Source organism: Elephas maximus, chromosome 25 (assembly GCF_024166365.1).
Source record: "Elephas maximus indicus isolate mEleMax1 chromosome 25, mEleMax1 primary haplotype, whole genome shotgun sequence".
NCBI classification, from domain to species: Eukaryota; Metazoa; Chordata; class Mammalia; order Proboscidea; family Elephantidae; genus Elephas; species Elephas maximus.
In genome coordinates, this window is record NC_064843.1 from 53,694,858 (window position 1) to 53,715,495 (window position 20,638).

The following is a 20,638-nucleotide window of genomic DNA, read 5'->3' on the forward strand; positions in this document are numbered from 1 at the left end:
TTTCTACATGCTGTCTCTCTATGGATTGTTGCAACTTATTAATTTTTCCACTATGTTCTTGAATAATCTTTTTGAGTTCTTCAACAGTTTTATCAGTGTGTTCCTTGGCTTTTTCGGCATTTATCCTAATTTCATTTGTGATATCTTTAAGCATTCTGTAAATTAGTTTTTTATATTCTGTATCTGATAATTCCAGGATTGTATCTTCATTTGGGAAAGATTTTGATTCTTTTGTTTGGGGGGTTGGAGAAGCTGTCATGGTCTGTTTCTTTATGTGGTTTGATATGGACTGCTGTCTCCGAGCCATCACTGGGAAACTAGATTTTCCAGGTAATCAGCTAAAAAAAAAATGCAGTCAGCTCCCTATCTGAATTCTCCCTCTGGCTCCGGGTATTCGGATGTTAATGGAGCCGCCTGGGGAGGGTGGGGGAGGGATCAGAGAGCTGGGAGTGTAGCAGCACAGAATATAGAGCTGATCACCACGTTCACGCTCCGCCCCCGTCTGCCAAAATCCGGGCGGGACGGCTCCCCGGCTGGGACGCTACTCTCCCTGCTCCGAGACCAGTCACTTTCTCCCGGGGACTTCTCCCCCTGGTGCGTGGCACCGCTCGAGCGAACTGGGTGGGCGTCTCCCGCACGAACGGGTGGGCCCGCCCCCAGGGTCTATTCAGGAGAATATAATTGGACCCCGGGCTCACGCCCCGCCTGCACGCGCCCGAATCCCAGCAGGACGGCGCCCCGGCTGGCACGCTGCTTTCCCCGCTCCGAGACCAGTCACTTCCTCCCGGGGACTTCTCCCTCCGGTGCGCTGCACCGCTCGCGCGAACTGGGTGGGCGTCACCCGCACGACCAGGTGGGCCCGCCCCCTGGGTCAATTCAGGGGAATATAATTGGACCCCACGCTCACGCCCTGCCCGCTTTCGCCAAAATCCCAGTGGGACTGCTCCCTGGCTGGGACGCTGCTCTCCCCGCTCCAAGACCTGTCACTTCCTCCCGGGGACTTCTCCCTCCGGTGCGCCGCGCCACACGCGCGAACTGGGTGGGCGTCCCCCCGCACGAAAGTGTGGGCCCCGCCCCGGGGTCGCTTTAGGGAAATATAGCTGACCCCCCCCCGCTCGCGCCCCGCCCGCTTCCCGCCAGACTCACGGCAGGACGGCTCCCCAGCGGGGACGCTGCTTTCCCCGCTCCAAGATCAGTCACTGCCTCCCGGGTGCTTCTCCCTCCGGCTGTGCTGCTACGCCGTCCACGCCAACCAGCTAGATTCTCTCCCGGGATGGGTTCGGGGGGGTAGGGCTGGGCCCCTTGTCTGTGCCGTCTGCCCCCCTGGGCTCTGCCCCAGATTGGGCTCCGAAGGTCACCTGCCTGGTACGCTGGCTCCTAGTTCTGAAAATGGTCGCTGTCTGCCCGTATTTGTTCATTTTCCGTCTCTAAGTCTGTGCTTGTTGTTCAGAGTTCGTAGATTGTTATTAATGTGATCAATTCACTTGTTTTTCCGAGTCTTTGTTGCAAGAGGGATCCGCGGTAGCGTCCACCTAGTCCGCCACCTTGGCCCTGCCTCGTTCCATTTCATTTTTGATGATTTCCAATTTCCCTAGATTCATACTTCGTACATTCCAGTTTCTGATTATTAATGGATGTTTGCAGCTGTTTCTTCTCATTTTGAGTCATGCCTCATCAGTAAATGAAGGTCCCGAAAGCTTTATTCCATCCACGTCATTAAGGTTGACTCTACTTTGAGGAGGCAGCTCTTCCCCAGTCATCTTTTGAGTGCCTTCCAACCTGGGGGGCTCATCTTCCAGCACTGTATCAGACAACGTTCCACTGCTATTCATAATCTTTTCACTGGCTAATGCTTTTCAGAAGTAGACTGCCAGGTTTTTCTTCCTAGTCTGTGTTAGTCTGGAAGCTCAGCGGAAACCCGTCCTCCATGGGTGACCCTGCTTGTATCTGAATACCAGTGGCATAGCTTCTAGTATCACAGCAACACTCAAGCCCCCACAGTACGACAAAGTGACAGAATGGGTGTTGGACTTGGTCAAATGCCTTTTCTGCATCAATTGATATGATCATGTGGTTCTTGTCTTTTGTTTTATTTATGTGATGGATTACATTGATTGTTTTTCTAAAATTAAACCATCCCTGCATGCCTGGTATGAATTCCACTTGGTAATGGTGAGTTATTTTTTTGATATGTTGTTGAATTTTATTGGATAGAATTTTGTTGAGGATTTTTGTTTCTAAGTTTATGAGGGATATTAGTGTGTAATCCTATTTTTTTGTGTGTTGTCTTTACCTGGTTTTGGTATCAGGGTTTTGCTGGCTTCATAGAACGAGTTTGGGAGTATTCCATCCTTTTCTATGCTCTGAAATACCTTTAGTAGTAGCGGTGTTAACTCTTTTCTGAGAGTTTAATAGAATTCTCCAGTGAAGCTGTCAGGGCTGTGGCTTTTTTTTTTTTTTGTTGTTGGGATTTCTTTTTAATTGCCTTTTCAATCTGTTCTTTTGTTACAGGTTTATTTAGTTGTTCTATCTCTGTTTCTGTTAATTTTCAGTAGGTTTTTCCAATTTGTTAGAGTACAGTTTTTCCTAGTATTCTGTTATGATTCTTTTAATTTCAGTTGGGCCTGTTGTGATATTGCCTGTCTCATTTCTTATTTGGGTTATTTGCTTCCTCTCCTGTTTTTCTTTGGCCAGTTTGGCAAATGGTTTATCGATTTTGTTGATCTTTTCAAAGAACCAGCTTTTGGTCTTGTTAACTCTTTCAATTGTTTTCTGTTCTCTATTTCATTTAATTCTGCTTTAATTTTTATTATTTGCTTTCTTCTGGTGCCTGAGGGCTTTTTTTGCTGCTCTTTATTTGTTCAAGTTGTAGGGGTAATTCTTTGATTTTGGCCTTTTCTTCTTTTTGGATGTGTGCATTTATTGCTATAAAATTGACCTCTGAGCACTGCTTTTGCTGTGTCCCAAAGGTTCTCTTGGGAGGTGTTTTCATTTTCATTTGCTTCTATGAATTTCCTTATTCCATCCTTAATTTCCTCTGTCGCCCAGTGGTTTTTGAACAAGGTGTTGTTCAGTTTCCTTGTGTTCGATTTTTTTCCTTGTTTTTTCTGTTATTGATTTTATTGCTTTATGGTCAGAAAAGATGCTTTGTAATATTTCAGTGTTTTGAATTCTGTTAAGGCTTCCTTTATGACCTAATATGTGGTCTATTCTGGAGAATGTTCCATGTGCATTGGAAAAGAAAGTTTACCAGGCTCCTGTTGGGTGGAGTGTTCTGTATATGTCTTTGAGGTCTAGTTGGTTGATTATGGGATTTATATCTTCCATGTCTTTACTGAGCTTCTTTCTGGATGTGTTGTCCTTCACTGAAAGTGGTGTTTTGAAGCCTTCTACTATTATTGTGCAGCTTTCTATCTCTCTTTTCAATGCTGTTAGAGTTTATGTATTTTTGAGCGATGTTGTTGGGTACATAAGTATTTATTATGGTGGTATCCTCCTGGTATAAAAAAAAACCCTTTAATCATTATATAGTGTCCTTCCTTATCTTTTGTGGTGGGTTTGACTTTAAAGTCTATTTTGTCAGAAATTAACATGGGCACTCCTGCTCTTTTTTGATTGTTGTTCGCCCAGTATATATTTTTCTATCCTTTGAGTTTAAGTTTGTTTGTGTCTTTAAGTCTAAAGTGTGTCTCTTGGAGGCAGCTTATAGACAGGTTGTGTTTTTTAATCCATTCTGGCACTCTCTGTCTCTTTATTAGTACATTTAATCCCTTTACATTCAGTGTAATTATTGATAGGTATGAGATTTGTGCTGTCATTTTTGATGTGTTTTTTTGTGTGTTGTTGACGATTTCTTTGTTCCACTTAATTTTCTGTGCTGAGTAGTTTTTATTTATGTAGTGTCTTTTCCTCTTTTTCTGTGTTGCTGCTTTTTTATTTGCTTAATCTTTACGTTTTTCTTATTTTGATATGTAGGATTGTTAGTTTCCTTTGTGGTTACCTTAATATTTACTCCTGTTTTTCTAAGCTTAAACCAAACCTTTATTTCTTTGTATCACCTTGACTTCCTCTTCATATGAAAGGTCTATGGCTACATTTTTTTAGTCCATCTTTTTTGTTTAAAGTTGTCATGTTTTATATAGTGACATCTCTGTTTCCCTGTTTCGAGCTTTTTTTTTTTTAATCTTGTTTTATTTTTGTGATATCCCTCTCTGGGTTGATATCTAGTTGCTGTATCCTGTGTTCTAGTCTTGGGTTGTTATCTGGTGTTACTGATTTTCTAACCGGAAGACTGCCTTTAGTATTTCTTGTGATTTTGGTTTGGTTTTTGTAAATCCCCTAAACTTCTGTTTATCTGGAGATGTCCTAATCTTGCCGTCATATTTGAGAGACAGTTTTGCTGGATATATAATTTTTGGCTGGCCATGTTTTTCCTTCAAGGCTTTATATATGTCATCCTTCTTGCCTTCTTGCCTTTTTGCCTGCATGGTTTCTGCTGAGTAGTCCGAGCTTAGTCTTAATGACTCTGCTTTGTAGATGACTTTTCATTTATTCCTAGCTGCTCTTAAAATTCTCTCTTTGTCTTTGATTTTTAGCTCTTAAAATTCTCTCTTTATCTTTGATTTTGGCAAGTTTGATTATAATATGTCTTGGTGACTTTCTTTTGAGATCTACCTTATGTGGGGTTCAATGAGCATCTTGGATAGATATCTTCTCATCTTTTACAACATCAGCAAAGTTTTCTGCCAAGAAATCTTCAATAGTTCTCTCTGTATTTTCCTTTACCTCCCCGTTCTGGTACTCCAATCAGCCATAGGTTATTCCTCTTGATAGAGTCTCACATAATTCTTAGTGTTTCTGCAATTTTTAAAATTCTTTTATCTGATTTTTTCTCAAATATGTTGGTGCCAAGTGCTTTATCTTAAGCCTCGCTAATTCTGACTTCCATTTCCTCAACTCTGCTCCTATGACTATTGAGTTGTCTAATTCTGAAATTTTATTGTTAATCTTCTGGATTTCTGTTTGCTGTCTCTCTGTGGGTTCTTGCAGCCTGTTAAATTTGTCATTATGCTCTTCTCTAATCTTAAGTTTCTCTGTGGCTTTGTCTGTGTGCTCCTTGGCTTGTTCTGAGTTTCACCTGATCTCTTGAAGAGTTCTGTATATTAATCTTTTGTATTGTACCTCTGGTATTTCCAGGAAGTTCTCTTCATCCAGAAGACTTTTTTTTTTTTTAAATAATTTTTATTGTGCTTTAAGTGAAAGTTTACAAATCAAGTCAGTCTGTCACATATAAGCTTATATACACCTTACTCTATACTGCCACTTACTCTCCCCCTAATGAGTCAGCCCGCTCCCTCCTTCCAGTCTCTCCTTTCATGATGATTTTGCCAGTTTCTAACCCTCTCTACCCTCCTATCTCCCCTCCAGACAGAAGATACCAACACAGTCTCAAGTGTCCACCTGATACAAGTAGCTCACTCTTCGTCAGCATCTCTCTCCCACCCATTGTCCAGTCCCTTCCATGTCTGATGAATTGTCTTTGGGAATGGTTCCTGTCCTGGGCCAACAGAAGGTTTGGGGACCATGACCACCGGGATTCCTCTAGTCTCAGTCAGACCATTAAGTATGGTCTTTTTATGAGAATTTGGGGTCTGCATCCCATGTTCTCCTGCTCCCTCAGGGGTTCTCTGTTGTGCTCCCTGTCAGGGCAGTCATCGGTTGTGGCCGGGCACCATCTAGTTCTTCTGGTCTCAGGATGATGTAAATCTCTGGTTCATGTGGCCCTTTCTGTCTCTTGGGCTCATAGTTATCGTGTGACCTTGGTGTTCTTCATTCGCCTTTAATCCAGGTGAGTTGAGACCAATTGATGCATCTTAGGTGGCCGCTTGTTAGCATTTAAGACCCCAGATACCACATTTCAAAGTGGGATGCAGAATATTTTCATAATAGAATTATTTTGCCAATTGACTTCGAAGTCCCCTTAAGCCATAGTCCCCAAACCCCTGCCCTTACTCCACTGACCTTTGAAGCATTCAGTTTATCCCGGAAACTTCTTTGCTTTTGGTCCAGTCCAGTTGAGCTGACCTTCTGTGTATTGATTGTCCTTCCCTTCACCTAAAGTAGTAGGGCCGGGGTGATTGGTGCATATACCAGTATCTGATTGCACCAGGGTATCACACTCTGAACAAGGCAGGGGGCTGAGAATTGACCCCCAAGTGTCTCTGAGGAAAACGCGTCTCTCTTCCCTAGAGCGTGCTGGTGGGTGGGTTCTGCAGAGGGACCATGGGCACCCAAAGTCTTTGGTTGTGAGGACTGGTAGGTACCAGTTATCTATGGACCCCTGTCGTGGGTGGCTGGGTGACCTGAGTGGAGATACCAGCCCTTAGGCCCCTGATGTGGGTAGGTGAGGACCTTGTTTAATAGGCAAAGCAATATCAAACATCTAACACCCACCTCTCCACTGCACAGCTGAAATGGTTGGAGTTTGCCAACAAGGGCCTATTCTCCTGAAATAGGCCCACAGAGGTCCATGCAGAAGGGAAAGGTGCTCAAGGTCCACAGACGGTTTATGCCTGGACAGGAGCCACTTCTGTCCTGAGCTCCCCCAGTTAGTGGAGCTAGGAAATTATCTTTTCCCCCCAATTGCAATTTTTTTTCCTTCCCCAAGACTGGGGGGATGGCTCTAGATGCTCACCAGGGTCTATCTCAGGCCCAGGGATTCAGCCACTGAAGCCGGCTTGGGGGTGGGGGGACGCAGTAAAATATACTCAAGTACTTAGCTTTTGCCGAGAGCGCAGTTCTCCTCAGGTTCCGGAGGTGTGGGTAGGCTGCGTGTCTCGCTGCTTCTCCCTGAGGAAGCTGCGGCCGAACGTTAGTACCAGCCCACCGCCACCGCCGCCGCTTTGGGTATGGTGCCTGAGGGCTCCCCCCGATTCAGGTCTGGTAACTCCTCTCTACTTCTGAACGGTCTTTTTCTCCCCGTGCCCCTCAGTTCATTGTCTAAGCTTGCCTTTGATGCTCAGGGCTCCTAGCTTGTCACAAATATACTTGTTTCGTTTGTTTTTTCGGATCTTTGTTGTAAAGAGGGCTCGCCAGAAGCGTCTGTCTGTTCCACCATCTTCCTTTTACTTTTATTGTATGTATTCATTTCAGATGGCTGGGCAGTCAGTCACCAAGTGTGTGGTGCAGGCTCTCACCTACAGTTTTAGATAAGCAGGGGTGATTGGTGTAGGCACAGGAAACTGGCTGCAGTAGGGGGTCCATGCTGAGGAAGGCAGGGGACTGACAACCATCCCTGAGTGTCCATGAGGAAAGCATGTTCCTGTTCCCTAAAGCACATAGGTGGGTGGATTTTGCAGCCAGACTGTGGGCACCCAGTGTTTTTGGCTTATCTTTGGACCCCTGTTGAGGGTGGCTAGGTGGTGTGGGTGAAGCCACCAGTCCTCAGGCCCCTCATGTGGGTAAGTGAAGATGCTGCTTAATAGGCAGAGCGGTGTCAAATGTCACGAACTTGCCTCTCCACCATATAACTGAAGCAGCTGAAGTTAAGCTTTAGGTATATACCTGGCCTACACTGTTGAAATGGGCCCACAGAGGTCTATGGAGGGGTGAAAAACATTCAAAGTCCATGGACTGCTTATACCTGTGCCTAGGCAAAGGGGCTGTTTCTGCCCTGAGGTCTCAGCTTAGGGGAGGTGGCACATTATTTTTTCCCCCTCTTTGTTAATTTGTACCTTCTCCAATCCTGGGAGGATGGCTTAGGGCATATAACAGGTCCTACTTCCAGCCCAGGGAAAGCAGCTATCACTGAAGCTGGCTCAGGACCTTGTGTACAGCAGGTAGGGGTTAGTTAAATGGGAGAGTTTTTTCCAAAGGGCTTTTTTTGGTTCATGCGGTAGGTTAGATGCAATTACTTATCTTTTGCTGAGAATGCCGCTTTTTGCTGATTCTCTTGGTGTGAGTAAACTCTCTGCCATTTGCTGTCTCCCAGTGTGGAATATGTATCCTGAATGCCACTGTTTGCCTCACTGAGCTCATGCCAGCGGATCCAGCCTGCGGGTTTCTGGTTCCCGCCAGGTCAGGTCTGGCAACTCCTCTCTGTTTCTGAACCATTCTGTCCCTCCCCCTGCCACTCAGTCTGATTCTTCAACTTTGGCTTCGATGTTCAAGGCTCCTAAACTGTTATATATAGTTGATTCACTTGTTTTTTTTTTTTTGGTCTTTACTGTAAGAGATACCACTGGAAGTATCTGACGACTATGCCATCTTGGCCCCGCCTCTCTGCCCAGGCTTTTCAAACCAGGCTCTGTCACATTTGCTGATTTCCCATTGGTCAAAACAAACCACATGGAAAAGCTGAGAGTCATTGTCAAAGTGAATTATACCAGGGCATGGATTCAGTTAGGTGTGATTCTTTGAGCCAACTTACTAAGCACATCCAGAGTTAATGAATTTTTACTATATCTCAATATTAGCTTTGATTATAGTTTTATTGTATGACATACAGGCATTTATATGGGACAAATTTTGATATGGGAATTTGGATGTTCAATTTTTTTTTAATTTTAATACCATTTAGTGACTATTTTTTATTTTGAATAGATTTCTTTTTAAACTGTTCTGTTAGTTAACTCAGACTTATTAATCTTCCAACTCAACTGCAACTAACAACAACAGTCTTTGATGCTCTACTACAGAAATCTAATACTCCAGTACCTGGGGAGGCGAAAGGTGATATAACTGAGCGAGGCCAGCCTGGCGCAAGTGTAAACAAATATGCTGTGTTGTAAATTGAAAAGCAAAGGACGCCCTGCCCAAAAGGTGCAGCCTCTACTTACTTGTCATATAAGGATGTGGGCCTAGTATTTCCAGATCTCCTGCATTTTCAAAAGAACTATGAAATCTAAGTTTTAGTGTGAAGTCTTCTGATTGCAAATACTAAAATTCAATTGAAAATTAAATGTGATTTAAAAAGCAACAACAGTAATGACACTGTTAAAGCTGAAGAAAATCTATTTTTGAATTGAATTCAGGCAAAAGCTGTTAATTTGTGCCTTCTTTAATGGATTGCAAATAGCCCACCATCCAGGGCCTTCCACTATCTTGTTCAAACATTGTAAAAACGGCACGGGGACAGTGTCTGACCTTCTCCAACCCCACGAGGGTGAAGGAGAACCAAGATCAACAGTAGAAGGTGGAGGCCGGACAAACCTCCTCTGTCCATCATCTTTACTAATTCTGACACCAACCAACCCTCACAGAGCACTCTCTACTTCTCTGCTGGGTTTAATGATTCATTGTAATGGCCACACAGAACTCACAGACCACACTCATGATTATGGGGTTTGTTAGGGAAGTAATAGTTACAGTTCAGGGTCAGGAACACTCAGGATATAGTTCTTCCGTCAGGTTATCCTCTTCCCAACGGTGCTCACAGGCATGCCTCTCCCTGGCCCTAGGCTTCTCCCTGAAGGCACTAGGCTTTCTCTCTTCGTTGTCTGGGAAGCCCACCATTCTATCTCCTGCTGCCAGGTCTACCCTCCCACTGCTTTTCACTGTCTTCAGTGTTGCAGCTTGCTCTCTCTCAGTTTCCTGCTTCCAGGAGCTTCTCAGTGCAAGGATCCTGGGTCCAAAGGACGTGTTCTCTGCTCCTCTCTGTTCTTCCTTGGTGGTAGTAGGATCCTCCTCTCTGCTCTGAAATTGGCTCTCTTTTAAGGCAAAACTAACCAATCCCCTTGGTTGGCCACAATTCCGCTGTCACACAGTCCTGCTCAGTCACCTGGAAAGGAGTTACAAGACCATGGTTAGAAAGGCCACACACAAAAGCAGTTAATCTCATTGTAAACAGAGATAGTTACAGTTTTACCTGCTACCACTCCCCAGTGTGTGGTGCTTTCCATATTCTGGCCATAGATGAATCCTGACTTTTCCTCAGCACATGCTCTATGTCCTGCCCCTATGACTTTGAAATGTACCTTGCCCTATTACCCTCATCCTACCATACAGCCTTGGGCACCCTTACCAGGGTTTCTTTCTAAAACTTCATATGAATGTCCTCGCTCCCTCTCTAGAACCAAAAGCACTTTAACTGTCATGATATGTATCATGTCCTTCCTTGTATTGAAGTTATTTGTGAATGTTTTGTTATTACTCTGCTAGAATGTGGAGTTCACATCTTGACCGGACTTTATATTTTCTCCATCACTTAGAAAGGCCATCATTGCTGAAACGCCTCCCTCTCCAGATTTCTTACTCAAATATGAGCAATTTTTCTTTTCAGGCTTCTTTGACCTTCCCTAGCAAGCTGAGTTTGGAGTCTCAGGGCTGAAGAGAAAGGGGGATCTGTTGTTGAGATTCTCATTCAATGAAGCTCGTGTGAATTGGAGCTGGGAGGAGAGGCAAGAGGATTGAGTCTTAGACCAGTCAAAGAAGTGTACCGTTAGTTGGGAAGGGCAAAACAGGCAGGGATCTTTAAGAACGGTGGATGACTATCCAGGCATGATCAGGTAGGAGATGGAGGTGTGGAGAGCAACAGGCTGACTGGTTTCAAGAAATAATCTCGGGAACACAGCCTGCCTCCCTGGTGTTCCTGTAGTTCTTAGGTCACATACCCTTAAAGCCTCGTAATAAACACAAAATTATTTTTCTGATCACCTTGACAATAAATTTTATTTTATTTTAACATCAATTTCTATCAATATTTGCTTGATCTTTGCTGTTTTTTGCTCTCATAGCATGGTCTCCTATTAACATTTTTTTTTTTTTTAAGGAGAGGGCACGTTAATTTGAATTTGTATCCACATGGCTGAACTGAAACCAAACTGACCTTTCAGGCATCTTCAAAATTGTAGAGGACCACTGTCAGCAGTGGAACCAGTCAACTTGGTGCCCTTGGTGACTTCTCTGTATCATGTCTATTGGTGCTAAAACACAGAGACGCTCATATTGGGGCACATAATTTGCATATCCCCAGACCCTTCATGTGAATATCTCCCAACATCTCAGTCTTCCAGATGTGGTCTGGGGGCCCTTAGCTGTTTATTGAGTGGCCTTTAAGTAGTTTGGGAATTCCAGAGGGAAAGTGATGAAATAATTTTGTTCATATACATTTAAAAAGTTTGAAATGTAAAATATAATTATAGTTTCTATGGAAATTTTATTATATTATTAATTGTTATAATCTTAAAAGTTGTGCTTTTGAAACATGAACAGTTTTGTCAGTTTATGTCAATTAAGATTCAGTTAACAAGATTTGTCTCTGCTAATGTATCTCAATGTAATTAATGAGCTACTGTAAGTTTGGTTAAATTTGCTTCTGTTGTTGTTCTTACTATAGCATTTCATTATATCTGTACCTCATAAAATGGATCAGTATCTCTAAAGTGGCTTATTGATGCCTAAAATAGAGATGGAATAGAAATGTAAATGCCAGAACTCAGAGTACAGTCATGAATGTAAATAGTAAACAGAGTTCCAGGGCAAACAGGGTATGTGTTGACACAAATGAATCTCAAGTTTGATGATTTTGCATAAACAAACATAAAGAGAGAAAACAAGTAGTAGATACGTGATTAATATCTACAAATTTGATTTTTCAGTGTAGCTCTATAGTCCCAGGTGTGTTGTCTGTTATGAAACTTTGTCAAGTAGAAGCAGGAAACCACTAAAACTTTTGTATTATTTTCCAAGTATGGTAACTACTATGGTAAAACCAATTGCATTTTTTTCTAGGGCAGAAGCAAAATAATGCTTTTTGGGCGTTGGGGGAGGGTGGTCAGAGGAGGAGTTGCTGCCTTTTGCAATTAAAGGCAGAGACAGGACCTAAACAACAGATAACCTCATTTAGAGTTGAACTCTAAAGTAAAAATAGGTACATGGGAGCCTACATAGCATGTTGGTTAAGAGCAGGGACTGGTTGGGCTCAAATCCCAGCTTTGTATTTACCAGATATGTGTACTTGGTCAAACCACCTAATTTCTGTATGCCTCCATCTCCTCATCTACATATATGGAATGATAACAATATATACTGAGGAGCCCTGGTTACACAATGTTTAAGCACTCAGCTACTATAACTGGAAGGTGGGTGGTTGGAACCTACCGGCCACTCCATGGGAGAAAGATGTGGCAGTCTGCTTCTATAAAGATTTACAGCCTCAGAAACCCTATGGGGCAAAGTCAGAATCTACTTGATGGCAACAGGTTTGGTATATTTGTTATGATGATTATAACCCGAAAAAAAAAAAAAAGCTTGTTGCCGTTTGCTGTTGAGTCAATTCCAACTCATAGGGACCCTATTGGACAGAGTAAAACTGCCCCATAGGATTTCCAGGAGCACCTTATGGATTCTAACTGCCAGCCTTTTGATTAGCAGCTGTAGCTCTTAACCAGTATACCACCAGGGTTTCCATGATGATTGTAGGAGTTAACATTCATAAATAAAATAGAACTAATAAAAATGTCTATTAAAGGGACTTTTTTTATAAAGGCGACATTATAATCTATAAAAACATAAAAAGAACACTTCTCAACAGTTCTATTTAACTCCAGTTCAAAGGATAACTTAAAGAGCAATACATACATAGGCAATAAGGTATGCTGAAATAAATTTACAAATAAATACAAATGTATGCAAATTGTCTACAGGACAGTAATCAGTTGCATTCTTGGAAACATAATTCATTTGCATTTCTGTGGACAGGAATCGGTTGCATTTTTATCAGTTTTCTACAACTTTGTTGTTGTCCTTCACTGTCCTTGAATCCATCTGGACTCATGGCCGGCTTCATGCTGAATGGAACGAAATGCTGCCTGATGCTGAGCCATCCCCGTGATCTGTTGTAGATCAGATCGTGGCGATCCATAGGGTTTTCACTGGCTGATTTTTGGAATTAGGTTGCCAAGCCTTTCTTCCTTGCCTGTCTTAGTCTCAAAGTTCTGCCGAAACCTGTTCAGCATCATAGCAACACACAAGCCCCAACCGACAGCTGAGCAGTGTCTACACATGAGGTACACTGGCCAGGAATTGAATTGGGCCTCTGCATGGAAGGCGGGAATTCTGCCAATGACAGAAGTGTAAACAGCGAAAAGACGGTGAAGGGTAGATACCACCGTGATCGGTAAAGTAGCTAGGACACCCATTAATCTTTTTCTTTTTTTGCCCATTTCAAAGTCATGCACGATTTTCGTCTGACACGTCAAACTATTGCTGAGGACTTATAAAACCAGTGCAAAGCTAACAACAAATATTAGCCTCAGAATGAGAAGCAGAAGAAACAATTTTTTTTTCAAATACCACTTTTGAATGTCATGTTATATTAATAATATACAATCTGGAAAAGCAGTACTACCATGTGTGTGCACTGATAGACACTTCAACTTAGAGTTGAATAAAACCATGATGTGTAAGTGTCAGTTGGTGCTTTGTGTACATGTCCAACGTCTATGAGAGAGAAATGCTTGACAACTTTTTGTCCCATTTATCACTGAAAACTCAGGATATGGAGAAAAGATACCTTGGGATCTGTGCTGATACATCACAGTTGTATGAAAAGGAGGAAGTGCTTTGATACGCAAATAAAAGAGGTGGTTTCTACGTGGTAATTTACATTTTTGTATTCACAGAGAATAGATAGTGGTAGAAAACATGCCACCTGGTTCTGATTTATTGTTGAAGGGAATAGTGGTAATTATTAATACTATCAAATTGCAGCAGTTTTTGGCCTACTGCTTGAGGGACTGAGCAGCAAGTACGAGTTTGGCTATTGAGGACAAAGGATGCTCATATGAGTTTTTAAAATGAGAGATAAACAGTTGCCGTTGAGTCGGTTCCGACTCGCGGTGACCCCGTGTGTGTCAGAGTAGAACTGTGCCCTGTAGGGTTTTCAGTGGCTGATTTTTCAGAGGTAGATTGCCAGGCCTTTCTTCTGAGGTGCCTCTGGGTGGACTCAACCAAACGTTTGATTAGCAGCCGATTGTGTTAACCATTTGCACCACAATGAGGAATAAAGAGATAAAAATATTTCTCAATAATGTTGATAATTTCAGTGAAAACCATTCTGAGTAACTTACTTGAATGACATGTCACAGCATTATATACAATATGTTGAATTCCTTGAACCTTCGCTTTAGGCTCAAAATATCCCGTTTTTAAAATCTGTAGATGAGCGATTAGAATTTCTTTTAAGAAAACTGAGATGTGGTATAAATGGTTTAAACTTTCCAATGCTTTCCAGTACCTTTCTTTAATAATATTTTTACTTGTAGAGAAGTAAATACATAATTTATTATAACATTTTATTTATTTTGCTTTTTTAAAATTGTGCTTTAGGTGAAAGTTTACAGCTCAAGTGAATTTCTCATACAAAAATTTGTAAACCTATTGTTATGTGACATTAGTTGTAATCCCTATAATGTGACAGCACACTCCTCCTTTCCACCCGGGACTTCTTGTGCCCATTTAATCAGTTCCTGTCCCTTCCTGCCTTCACATCTTGCCTCTGGACAGATATTACATTTTAAAAAGCCATAACAATACAAATGCAGTATCATATACATAATGCTTTATAAGAAACTCAAAAAATACATTTTAGCACTAATTACAACTAGAGAATGGATTCGGAATCTGTTTACTCTGTCTCCCGGTTTGAAACAATCAACCTTTTTGCTTTCATTTGTGATCTGCTTGTCAATGTAATGCCTGATGGGGTCTTGAAACTTATCTTCAATGAGAAGTTCTTTATAATTTCTAGGTTCACAATAGTCCAAATATCTAGAATTTTCTAACAAAGCCACCAAATTCTTCTTGTCATTCAATGCCGTTAATTGGGTATCAAGACTTACTAGTTTGGTAAAAATAGAAGTGGATTGGATGTGGAATGCCAGGGTCTGTTGTGACTCGAAGTCTGTCACTGGGCCGGTGTTGACAGCTTCGTAAGCGTACAAAGAAAAGGGAATAATAATAACAATAATATGCTGATTTAAAAATTTGAAATCATAAAATATTAAAAAAAATTTGTAACTATTGTGGTCCATGTGTGCTGAATATGGATGCTGAAATAATCTTTTAAAAAAAAAGTAGCATGTGTTGATTGTTTCCAATGGGGCAAACCTTATTCTAAGTGCAGTGAAGTCATGTTATCTGTGAAGCAGCCACTGTTTTACAGACGGAGGCTTGCAGAGGACAGATAACTTACACAAGGTCATCTGCATGTTAATTGGCATTACCAGGATTGAACTGAGTCAGTCCAGTAGTAAAGTGTGTGCTCTTGACAGAGAAGGACAGTAGTCTAGAAGTCCCAGAGGTGAGCAAATCACCTATTTGTGCTTTTTATTTTAAGGGCTGCTAAAGTCTTTATTTCTTTGACATTCAGTTATCCCACATTATTCTCCTCCTCCTCCTCCTCCTCTTTCTCTGGTTTATTATTGTTACAATCACTATTTTGATTAGAATTCTTTAAGGAGAAAAGTGGTTGCTCTGTCCCTGGAGGGACAGAGAAGAAGGATCATTCTCATGGCCACGAATTAATTCTTTAGTTTTGGCCAATATTTTCTTTGGCTCTTGGAACCCAAAGACAATTTAGGTGACTTGTAACCTCTCACCTCTAATCCTCCGAATACTCCAAAATTACGTGCTTATATGAGAGTGTTTTAATGAATTAATGGCATTATCTTCCCCCATAAAAGGTTGCACAGCTTATATATGCTTTAAAAAGTTTGAGTTTATAAGTCAACTTTGCTAGAAGTATATTAAATGTTTTTTAAGCATAGAAATTTAATGTATTTTAAAACATTGATTTCCTGCAGCTTTGTTTTATACGTTTGTCTTAACATTGCTATTTGTTAAAAATAAATGAAGATTCAAGTTTATAGTGTTGCCCTAAAACATTAAAAAAGAGATCAGGTTTAGAACATAATGGTTTTGGTTTGTTTAAAATATACCAGTTTGCCTGCTGTTGTGTGCAGGGCAAAGCTATTTCTCTTTGAACTCTAGCAGTGCCCTCGAGAGTGAGAAGTTAATACAGTTTGTTAAGAAAAGAGCTGTTTCACACACTCAAATATTCTCCTTGATCTGTGTCTTCCTGAGGTACAGCTTGTTACTTAGAAATACCAAAGAACTAAACCTGATGTTTTGTGCTCAGATATTCTTTTTAAGGATGCCTTTTAGGTAATTGGAAAAATAAAATTGAAAAAAGCTCATTCACTGAAAATTAAACTTGTTTTGGTAGTAGCACATGTTTTTCTTATCTCATTGTAAAACTAGTGGTATATGATTTTGTTTTAATGTGGACATTTTCATAATAATAACAGATGCTGACTGTTTTGCTGGCCAATGTAGCATGTCTCAATTTATTGATGTCCATTATATGTGATACTGCATTTGTACTAATACCAGCTAAGTGGAGAATAAGCCATACATCTGATAATTACATACTTATTTCCACTTTGGAATCAACTTGACGGCAATGGGTTTTTTTTTTAATGTATCAGAATGTGAGTCATAATGGCTCTTGTATTAAAGTTGTCTTCATTAAATTACTTAAGAATGTTACTAATGTACATCCTTTTTTATTACAGAGGAAAATACTCAGGAAGCATCACAGGTGAAGAAAAGTTTGAGTGAAAAAGTTTCTCTTTATAGAGGTGACATCACATTGCTAGAGATAGATGCTATAGTCAATGCGGGTGAGTAGTTGATTTTTCTGTGATTTATTTGTTATACGAGTATTTTTTATTTCATTTCATAAATAGGAGTGTAAGTATTTTAGAAATAAAAAAAAGTTTCCCAGCGTAGCAATGTCTTACATATTCCCCTTCTTGATTTAAGAAACTGAAGATTTATTTTGTGTATGTACTGCAAGTGATATCCTACCTCTACAGGTATCTAGACTAATTGGAAACTAGGGTATTAGACCACTGGAGAAGTGACAAGTTGTTGCAGAAAGTCTTTAGAAAGACCTTTGGTACCTGTATTATTGTTGGTTTCATGCTTTCATGGCCGAGTACCATCAACAAGTTCGTCAAGCTTTTTTCTTCTTTTGAATCAGTTGTAAAGAGATGATTGAACTACACCGGATAAAAGAAATTATTTCTGTGATTTCAAAACCTCAGTTGTTTTGTTTCATGCTTTGATTTTTGTTGTGAAATGCTTCCTTCTAACAGGTATATTTTAATTATCTTAATAATTAAGTAGATGATAAGTAATTTTCCTATTTGAACACTGGAAAATATGATAACATGTTATTGATGGTGGTCCATATTGCCTATATATTTTATTATGTGGTTTTATGTCAAAAAATGCATAATATTTCTGATTCTATAAAACTAAATGTCAATATTAAGAGGATATTTAATGGTTTTAATTTGTGTTTTGTAAAGATAGGCTCTTTGCAAGTTGTGTCAATTAAGAACAAATCTGGATTTAGGTAAGGATTGGCTTTATCCAAAAAGATTATTACAATCATGGGAGGACGATTGTTGCCGTAGGGGAAAGGGGCTAGAGAGAACTGGGTGTGGGGGATGGGATGAGTACAGGGCTGATGTGATTGGGATTTTGATCAGGGAATGTTTTTTCCTGCAGTCCTGGTTCTCAGGAGGAGCTCCTAAGGAAGTAGTGGTCAGCTGGTACACAAGGATGGGCCAAGGGACCTGACTAAAGTTTGGTCAAGCCGGGTTAATGGACATTTTGTCCAAATTAGTCATTGGGGACAAACAGTTTAGCCAATCATTTATGGGGCAAAGAATGGAAGTTTGGAGAGACTGTGTCTGGCTTTGTCATAGCTAAACAAACGGAGTCATCCATGAGTCTTATATGGTAAAGGGTGGTTCTTTACTATAAAGCTGTTTCTCAGAACACAAAATGATGGGGGATTTCTTGGTTGTCACTGTACAGGGCTCAGATAACGTTCAACATTGTCACAAGAATAGGAATGTGCTCAGGGTCCCTCAGGTAATGAGTAAATTCACTCAAAATAGTAGGAACATGCTTTGGTAGGTGAACAGAGGGTCTCATGGAGAACTGGAATGTTGTTCAGGGTATAACCCAGTTCTGGCGACCTAGCAGCAGGTCTGGAAGCCTGCTCAGCTTATTCTTTCCTCAGAATTGGGTATCAGTTGCTTTGTACTGTAGCTGCTTTTTCATAACCAGGGTTCAGTTTTTGTCTCTTTTCTTCTTCTAATGCCTCTGTACTTCTGTTCACCTCTGCTGTTTCTGTTGTCTGTCTACACTGTAAAACTCTTCACGAGAGAGGATCTGTCTGGGTCGTTTTATCTCCATCCTCTGTGAATCACTCCTTTTGCACAGAATTCCACCTGTAGGCCACCTCATGTGCTACAAGTCTCCCTTAAATCTAGTCTCTATGGACCATTCATTATTAACCCAGGGTAGATGCCTCCTTTCCTCTGATTTGTAGGGCCTCCCAAGAAGACAAGCCCTTAGGAAGAGTCTCTGAATGCCTCTTTAGTACGGAATTTTAACTAGATAGCATTGTAATTAGTAAGTCATCAATTATTTATTATGCCCTACATTCTATAAACATGTAAGCTTTCATTTAAAAAATTTAAAATGGCCTTCTATATACCACCAGCCTTCTTGCCTGTTCTTGTAATATCTAGTCATTGATCCTAGCTGTGTCCTCTGGAGTACAATTGATGACATTTACTTCTCTTCAAATACTTGAAGACCACTCTCATGAGTTTTCCCTTTCTTGTTATTAGCATAAAATTAAATTTGTCATGTTAGCACACTTAATGTTAGCAGTAATAATGATCTTTCTTTTTCTTTTAAAATTGTATACCTGTTTACCCTTAAAACTACAGACGTATCTTTCACTTTTTATGTTACCTCTCAAAGCAATGTCTTGCCCTAATATTCCTACTAAATACTTGATGCTATGTATTTGTTAAGTTGAGCTAAATACAACTGAATTTATAACACCTCTGACCAATAGCACTTTAAGTATTGAGGACTGGACACAGCAATCCAATTTTGCTCTAGTTTTAAAAATTATTTATTTGATCAGTACATAAACATAATTTTTTTTTTTAATAAAACAAAATGGTGCTAAACACGAACCCATCACTAACTATCCCATCCCTATTTTGGTTCTTTCATATTTTATCTTGTTCTTGCCTATATGCATAATGTTTTCATAGCTGCCACCATAATGTATAAAGATATGACAAATTAATAGGAAGGCAGGCAGCAACTTTCACTCACTCCCAAAAACCATTTGTCACCTTTAGCTCAACATTCTGGCTGTGATGATTGTAATTTGGCCGTGTTCTGTGTCTCACAAGGACAGCCTCATCAGGAAGTTCACGGGTAGAAGGAAAAGATACGTCAAATGTGCAGTGCAAGGCTCTGGTTCCTGCTTTCTGTGGTGCAGTTTGTTTGCCTGGTGTGTAGCAAGAGGAACAGCTGTTTACGTCTCAGGTGAACAAGGCAATGTAGCTGAAAACTCCAGTGCTTCCTATAGTGAGATGGGGTGAGAGACAGTGCCCCCTATCAAGGTGCCAGAATACCTTAGGCAGTCAGCCATCACTGTCTATCAAACTTCTAAAGTTCTTCTTCCATGTCCATGGTAGCACATCGGAATACATGGCCTTAGTTTCTTGCTGTAATTTATTCATTTTTACTTAAAAATATGATACTCATCCCTCTTCATACCACAAGTTTTAGAGTTCATTTAATAAAATGATTTGACATTTTAAATTTCTTCCAAACGAAGAGCTTTTTAAAACTTCTTTTACAAGTTAACCAGTTGCTGTTAAGTCAGTTTTGACTCCTGATAGCCCCATGAAGTGTCAAAGAGTAGAACTGAGCTCCCACGGTTTTTGATAGCTGATTTTTTTTTTTTTTATATCGTACTTTAGATGAAGGTTTACAGAGCAAACTGATTTCTTAATGAACAATTAATACACGTATTATTTTGTGACATTGGTTGCGAACCCCACGACATGTCAATACTCTCCCTTTCTCGATCTTGGGTTTCCCATTACTAGCTTTCCTGTCCCTGTTCTCGCCCCTGGGCTGATGTGCCCATTTAGTCTCATTTTGTTTTATGGGTCTATCTAATCTTTGGCTGAAGGGTGAACATCGGTAGTGACTTCATTACTGAGCTATAGGGGTGTTCAGGGGCCATACTCTTGGGGTTTTTCCAGTCTCTGTCAGACCAGTCTTTTGTGTGTGTGTGTATATGAGTTAGAATTTTGTTCTACATTTTTTTCCAGCTCTGTTGAGGACCCTCTATTGTGATCCCTGTCAGAGCAGTCAGTGATGGTAGCCAGGTACCATCTAGTTGTGCTGGACTTAGTCTGGTGAAGGCTGTGGTAGTTATGGTCCATTAGTCCTTTGGACTAAAATTTCCTTTGTGTCTTTGGTTTTCTTCATTCTGCCTTGGGGTCTCACCATGGGGCGAGACCAGTCGAGTATCATAGATGGCTGCTTATAAGCTTTTAAGATCCCTGACACTACTCACCAAAGTAGAATGTAGAACATTTTCTTTATAAACTATGTTATGCCAATTGAGTCAGATGTTCCCCGAGACCATGGTCCCCTCAGCCCTCAGCCCAGTAATATGGTCACTCAGGGAGTTTAGATGGATCCATGGAGCTTTCATGACCTTGCCTTGGACAAGCTA

General features: G+C 40.8%; 1 protein-coding gene across 3 annotated transcripts in view; it reads left to right on the forward strand.

Annotated features, from left to right (window-relative positions):
- The window catches only part of MACROD2 (mono-ADP ribosylhydrolase 2), a 2,492,337-nt gene that overhangs the window by 70,366 nt on the left and 2,401,333 nt on the right, over positions 1 to 20,638 (forward strand). For all 3 annotated transcript variants that reach the window (XM_049869821.1, XM_049869822.1, XM_049869824.1), the window contains exon 3: positions 16,575 to 16,682. In XM_049869821.1, coding sequence (XP_049725778.1) covers positions 16,575 to 16,682 — 108 coding nt within the window. The remainder of the gene's footprint in view (positions 1 to 16,574; positions 16,683 to 20,638) is intronic.